This window comes from Austrofundulus limnaeus, unplaced genomic scaffold (assembly GCF_001266775.1).
Source record: "Austrofundulus limnaeus strain Quisiro unplaced genomic scaffold, Austrofundulus_limnaeus-1.0 Scaffold25, whole genome shotgun sequence".
Lineage (NCBI taxonomy): Eukaryota > Metazoa > Chordata > Actinopteri > Cyprinodontiformes > Rivulidae > Austrofundulus > Austrofundulus limnaeus.
Genome location: NW_013952427.1, coordinates 2,237,592 through 2,245,404, shown reverse-complemented (window position 1 = coordinate 2,245,404; position 7,813 = coordinate 2,237,592). Strand labels below are relative to the sequence as shown.

The window sequence follows — 7,813 nt, the reverse complement described above, 5'->3', positions numbered from 1 at the left end:
AGTATAGTATAGTATAGTATAGTATAGTATAGTATAGTATAGTATAGTATATAAAAATCATGAGCTATCAATCTGTCAATCCTTTCTGTGTCTGGGGCCGGGTGAGTTTTCGTGCAACCAATGTTCATGTCTTCTGTTCATCTCCACAGTTAAAAAAATGATTTCCTCAGACTCAGACTCATCCAGTAACACRAGCCTCTCTTCAAACATCTGATACATCAATGAGTGAAAGAAACATCTCTATCCTGCTATGTTGTGTAAATGTTTAGTAATGTTTGCATTGGGAGTGCCGAGGAGGGATAATGATGAYTTATTCCACACTTTTTYYWMMARRMYWAAAAWWMYYMRKWARAAAAAGACCGCTGAAATGACATAATCTCTGATCTGCTGTCTCGTGTCTTGTGAAAGTGTAAACCAGCGAAAGCTTAAAGCAACTTTAAGTGTTAGTGCAGTTTATTAGTCCAGATTCTCACCAGTGCGCACTACTGTTGCTCTTTGTGTATTTTAGTACAGGCTACATACTTTGTTATAAACTTCTTTTTTTATTTCTATGACATTTATTCAATCTGTTTGATAACTGTAAAAGCCGATGTGTTAGCAAAGTTAAAGAGAGCTTCATATATGTGACTCGTGATGCTGGAAATGTGAGGTTTTGAATAGTTTTGCTGTCTTCAGTACAAACCAGCTCATATGATTCAATTAAGAATTCAGTGTTGAACCAAAAAAAATGTTTGAAGATGAGACRCGGCTCAAAAGTTTAACCAAAGCTGGACCTTTTAAAGAGATCCCTGATTTGTTGTAACATTAGACTTTATTTGATAAATGTTTATGTTAACTGTAAAATAAAGACTAAAAATACCGTAGGATGTTCAGTTTTGTAAATTTTAAAAAAATATTTTAACACGGACGGAGCCATTTTATTTACATGCAAAGCATTCTGGGTAAATGATGAYGTGGATAGGTCCTCGCAGTGAGGCTGCTAGTGAGCTATATCCACCCTGAAGGTTAATCTTGGACAATATCTGATGATCGACTCTTTTAAATGAAACCAGAGAGCGTTGACAGAGAGGAGAAGGTAGAAATGACTCAGCCTGTAACTGAAAATATGGATGGAGGACAACAGAGCTGCTTCATGGAAGAAGAACCTCAGCTTAGCCTGTTAGCCTTTGCCTTATATGTATTAGCTAACGTGGCAAACTAACAAGCTAAACTGAGGTCCTCCATCCATATTTTCAGTAGCAGGCTGAGTCATTTTTGCATTCCCCTCTCTGTCATGTGGATGGAGGACCTCAGTGACGAGAGGAGAATGTGTAGCGCTGAGCTAATACATATTTATGGTGATAGCGTCGGGGCTAATGCTAAAGCTAACAGGCTAAGCTGAAGTTCTTCTTCCATGAAGCAGCTCTGTTGTCCTCCATCCATATTTTCAGTTACAGRCTGAGTCATTTCTACCTTCTCCTCTCTGTCAACGCTCTCTGGTTTCATTTAAAAGAGTCGATCATCAGATATTGTCCAAGATTAACCTTCAGAGTGGATATAGCTCTCTAGTTGCCTCACACCGACCTATCCACATCCATCATTTACCCAGAATGCTTTGTGTGTAAATGAAATGGCCCCGTCTGTGTAATATACTTTTAAACTTTTAGTTTAAAAACTATAAAAACTGAACATCCTACAGTATTTTTACAGTTTTTATTTTACAGATAAAATATATGTTTATAAAGTCTAATGTTACAACTAATCAGGGATCCCTTTAAACAGGTTAATGGTTTTCAGCACAAATGTGAAACCACCAAAGAATAACGTTATATAAAACTCACTGCATAGAGACAAAAAAAGTCAAAATATAATTTTAACATTTAAAAGTATATGTAAGTCTGGAGTATATTTTTGCAATGAACTACATTTGTTTGAAAATGGTTGAATATTTCAGAAGGCTAAAAAACAAGGGTTATTTCAACTAAAGGAGCTTCTTCGGACGTTCTTTCAATTTTTTTCTTTGTTTGGTTGTTCTAAAAATGTAATAGAAATTGAAATACATGTTGAATGATGGTCTTAAAAATCGCTATGTTTTTTTCTGGTTCTCACCAGAAAACACTTATTATCGACAATCAGGTGGAGCCATAAGTAGGCAGACGTTACTTTTAGTTAAAACCCCCACCATGTCTTTTTCTTCTCCCTGTTGAACTCCTCTTCCCTCAGTGGCCCCCGCGGCAGCTGGGAGCTGCCTGGCAGGGGGATTCTGCTCACACTTGGGCGGCTTAAAAGTTTAATGAGACTTTCACATCGCACTTYATCCTGCTCTCCTTATAGCAATGGAGGTTCCACTCACTGAAATGGGAAAACCTCAGAAATAAACAAATGGGACAATGGATGCTTAGCCAACAAGCCATAAGATCCAGGTATCCTATCAAAAGCCAGTGATGGGGGCTGGGTGTGGTGGGGTGTCGGGCAGTCTCTGCGCACTGAGCTCTTCATGGTAGACTTTAAAGATTAGAATAGAGAATGACACAGTGTTCATATAAATGTACTTTTTAATGTGTATTGCTGAGATATTTAAAACAAGCTTTCATGTCTCACAATGAAGCAGTATACATTAAAAACAAAAGCCTGTTGTCGTTGATGCAGTTTAAAACAGCCCATCTGTGGTCCATCTTAGTTTCTCACCAACACCCACCCCCTAATTCCACTATATCATCAGTCACTGCTGGTATTGTCAAACTTGCATCAGTTTCATGGAGCTTCTTATCATGTTTGACACACAACCTTTCTAAACTGTCAAAACAGAGTAATATTATGGCCTTTTATGTGGATCAATTGGCCGGTTTGGGGTGCAGAGAACAGAAAATAGGTGGAGCTTACAAAAGGTCAACGGCAGCACTCAATCATCTGAAGATCCTTAATGAAGGGTGAAAATTGCTAATGAATTCATAACCAGAGGCACAGTAAGGAAGACAAGAATAAAAAATAGAAGACCATGAAAAATATAGTTCAAGTCCTCTTTGTTTTCTAATATATTTACTTCAACTTTGAGCTGTGACTAAATGTTGTATTGTTTCTGCTTCACGTTCAAAATAAAAATAAAAAAATCAGCAAAAGTTTCACAGCCTCGAGCTGCTTTCTTACATGAATTAGATTCATCTTTCTCGTCACACAAACAAAGTCTGGAGATCTAGTTGCAAAATTTTGTTTCTATTTATTTATTAAGTTTTACACTTCATATGTGTAATGTTTACCAGTGAAACATTTTCCCTTTTGCTCTTGTAAACTTGTTGTCACTATTTCTGCAGTTTATAGCAAAGTATTTGTGACATTTGTACATTAATTGCGTGATTGTTTGTAAATATTCTGCATATTCTGCGCATTGATTTCAATGGTTAGTGTTAGCATGAGCTCAATGCATAAAAATCCCCCTTGCGAAGCACGCCCAGGTCACGTGATACGATGTAAACAATTTCTCATGGCTCGATTTCTGCATAGAATTATATATACATTAGGGGTGCAACGATACAGGAAATTCATGGTTCGGTTCGATACTTTAGTCTCACGGTTCGATATGTTTTCGATACAAAAAAGAGAAATTTCCATGTCCCTTTTAACTTGTAATTTATTTATATTAATTCTGAACATTTGTTTAACCTCAAAAGTACAGTTTTTAAATTAAATGTTGCTGAAACAGCAAGTTTCTCAGTGGATCTGCGCTCGAATATGCAGCCTAGGTGGAGTAGTCGATCCTTTAACACAGAGCATCTTCAGAAGACAAGTTGATAAAGTAAATTTTTAAAATCTGTATTGTTCCACACAGCACCATTCGATAYGGGTACATGTATTGTTGCACCCCTAATATATATATTAGTTTTTCATTGGTTAGCTTCTGCCTATTACGAACATCAATCCTTGCAGACATGTGTACTTTGGCAATATGTTGCCTGATATAGTATATGATATCTTCAGGCCCCTCCCCTTCTTCTAAATGTCCAGTCCATCCTCCTCTGAGAGAATGACAGTACAGAAGTCAAATTCAGGAAAAGGAGCCATTTAGGTGTTGTTGATGAGTTTAGGGAAGAAGTCAAAAACATGTTCAAAACACAGCAACAGCACAATGACTGCACAGACATACATACATAACATCAAAATAAAACCATCAAAAAGCTCAAAATCAAAAACCACTATAAACTGTCTGTGACAGAACAAAAAAGTTAAAAAGTCAAGAAATTAGAGCAGATGACTAGACGACGATTTTAACTGTCACTCCTAAAAAACATGTCAAACTAAGAAATAAAAAAATCAAACAAAATTCCTGATGTGTTTTATGTGACWTTTTAAAGCTTTTGCTTCCAGTTGTCTATAAAAATGTAATTAATCATGACGATCACACACATATTGCTTTAGAGATTCACAGTAAACTCACTTTTTTTTTTTGCCTTTTTTTGCTGATTTTTTTCCCTCCTTGTCACAGGGTGCTTCTTCGAGCTTGGTGGTGAAGTTTGCAGACACAGACAAGGAGCGCACCATCAGACGTATGCAGCAGATGGTGGGCCAGTTTGGCATCTTTAATCCAGCCATCGCCCTTCCTTTCAGCACCTACAGCTCGTACGCACATGCGGTGAGTTGAGAGAGACAGATAAGAGCAGATTTAAAGCTTGTGAAGAATCAAAGTACATTAGACCATATTACTGCATGTTATGTCATTTATCACATACAGTATGATTAAAAGCTGCTGTAAAGCTCAATGCCTGTTGATATTTTTATTGTCAGACAATAACATTTTAAGGATCTAAGTTAAAACTGACAAGACAATATATTTATACTGTGTCCATTTGTGCATACTTGTTACTGCACAGCAGGATTAATGCACAAAGAATCAACATCCATTCATTTATGCTAGATTAATTTTGTTATTTCAGTTTGGTGAAACCCCACATTAAAAGTGAGAACAAGTAAAACTTAATTCAAACCTGCTGGATATAAAAGTGAAAAAAAGAGGTTACATAATCAAGAATGATTATTTGCTTACACACCTGTTCATTCATATTTTACAGATTCAGAACTGAAATTTATTCACATAAGATTTATTTGAGCCTCCCTCTTGTTTCCAGTTGTTGAATGTTTACTGACCTCAAAAAGATATTCTTTTGGGACTGTTTTTCATGAATGGTGATCTCCACTCAGGCTATTTTTAGAACATAAATTATGTGACTAGGKCTGTTCAACATCTGTGTGCGTAGCAGCTCCCTTGGTTTTAATCACAGTGGGCRGTTTAACTGTGTTTAAACTTAAAGAAACTCAAGAAAATGGCATCAAATTTCACCTGGAGGACTTCAAAACATTCTGCTACAGTTCTTGTAAAAATGGCTCAGCACAGCCATTATCCCTACATGGAAGGAGTATTTTTTGTCACTTTTCACAAGCTAAGATGCTAGCTAACAGCTGGATTCCAGTGACAGGAAAAGTCCAATTTGACTGAAAAAAAGTGCAACTTTACCTACCAACATTTCATCAGAGGTAAAAGACTGACACAAGATTTCTGCTCTTTCTGTCCATAAACAGGTACAATAAACCTCCTATTTTTTTTACTGCAGCCTAATGACAGCTTCACCCGTAGCATCCATGCTAGCCTCATATAATATCCTATTGCCATCAATCACACATGTTAATATTGCTACTTACACAAATTTTAAATATCACCTTTAAGTTTCTTTGAATGATGCAGAAGCAGTTGCTCAAGTGATAAAAACACACACATGCTAGATGTGGCATGCTAAGCTAGAAGACACCGGAAAAAAAGCATCAACCTTTTTAACTAATCCGTTTACTTTCCAAGTCTGTCGAAGACCTGGATCCCCCGGCCAACCTTTCAACTGAACGTTCCTTAATTTTTGGAGGTTGGATGTTTCGAAACTGGCTTTAAAAATGTATTTTTCTGATATTACCATTGAATCTCTGTATAATTCATGCCGATTGTCCGGTCATTCAAGAGAGCAGCGGATAATGTATGCATGATGTCACGAGTGGAGATTGCCATTGAAGACAATCACACACTAGCCTGAATCTCAGCTCTCCTTCTTTTTAACAGCCTGCTATTTCAGCCATAGCCTTTCAGTACTGTTAGCATGTAGCCACATGCGCATTATTTAGCTTTCACCTTCCAACCCCTTCATCAGAACATCTACCCCCTCAGGGCATGGCACCATGTGCATACAGCAGCTCTTCAGCACTTTGATGAGTTCAGACAGTGAGTCTATCCCACCACTCCCTGCCTGTGTCCCCCCCTTTGGGCCTTTGAGATGCTTCAGGGGCCACAGTTGACTCAGAATATTCCACAGGAAAAGTAATCAGCTCACAAACTTTCTTCTTCTTCCCTGCTGAAGCAAAGCATATACACACCCATTCACCAACACATGCGTGCCTACTTGAAGGCAACTAAAATGAATTTAGTAAAAGCTTTCCATCCACCTTGAGATAAACCTCTGGGCTTCTGTCACAACACGCTGCATAAATACACATAATATATATCTGCAGAGCATACACTTTCAGAAAGAGAGAAGGACAAATTCATCTTTTCCTGCATTATTTTTGCTTTAAAAATGTACATTTTTGTAGTTTTTTAAATGCAATTATTAATTGTTCATGTTAGTCCAGTCCATTTTCTTCATTTTCATATCACAGCCATGGGAGCCACTGTGAAATGTGCAAATCAACCATCCCAAAGTAATTGTAAGGCCATCTCTTGTGCACTCTCCAGTAAAACTCCCACCTTCATTACCATTCATAAAATGCAGCTCTTTCCCGGGAAATGTGGAGAAATGCACATGTTTAAGGGTAGTGGAGGCCGCAGCGGTCTGCGGGGAGGCCTTTGTGCTTCACTCTGGTTGGCCATGACTTTTATTTACAAAGACAGACTCATGTTGGCTCATGGAGACGCACCCAAGAGTGTACATAGACTCAGATGCAGCAGATAGTCAGAGAACTCTTCCTCCTCCTACTGCTTTTTCATTTAAGCATATAATACAACAAAAAGCAGCATGATGCTGGGAATAMAGCTGGCTGGTTCCTGATCTACCCAGGTTAATGATTCCAGTTCCATAAATTGAATGGGATTTACCAACTCAAGCTGGGAAATGAAGTTCTGAGAAAAGAAACAAGGGCACAGCTGATAGATACTTCAGAATGAGAGAAAATCACTAACTAGTACATCTAAAATAGAAACTGCAAAAATGAAAGCAAGAATGATATTAGAAAATGTGAAACTCTCCTTATCTTGTGATTATGAACGATATCAACAAAACACCCAAAAGATATCACAGGAACATTGAGGCAAGGCAACATTGGAGATAAACTCACCCATTTTTGATAATGTAATGACTGAACAAATCCGTGTTATCAGATCTCACTCCAGACACATTTAATGAATCCAAACGTTAGTTTTCTGTTTATATAACGAGCGGAATAAATGCTTCTTTTCTTCTTCTGCTTGTGCATTCATGTTGTTTACATTAATGCTGTGCAGACTCGATTCCCTGCAGCCACCGGGACTGTGCTGAAGTGATACGATAAACGCTGCAAGATAAACTACACATAAAATGAAAAAATAYGTCAGCGACAGATAAATGGACTTCAGGACACACAACATGTTCACCATCTCCATATACAGTGGCCAGGAGAAGACACTGTGAGTTTGTATGGGATGCAGACAGGAGCAGAAATGGCATACATACATACATACATACATATATATATATATGCCTACATTCATAAATATTGTCAGTATATACACACAGACATATATATACACTCAGTGACCAGTCAGAAC

General features: G+C 37.6%; 1 protein-coding gene across 19 annotated transcripts in view; it reads left to right on the top strand.

The window, feature by feature from the left end:
• The window catches only part of celf5a (cugbp, Elav-like family member 5a), a 302,579-nt gene that overhangs the window by 252,431 nt on the left and 42,335 nt on the right, over positions 1-7,813 (top strand). For all 19 annotated transcript variants that reach the window (XM_014004594.1, XM_014004589.1, XM_014004581.1 and 16 more), the window contains exon 6: positions 4,460-4,606. In XM_014004594.1, coding sequence (XP_013860048.1) covers positions 4,460-4,606 — 147 coding nt within the window. The remainder of the gene's footprint in view (positions 1-4,459; positions 4,607-7,813) is intronic.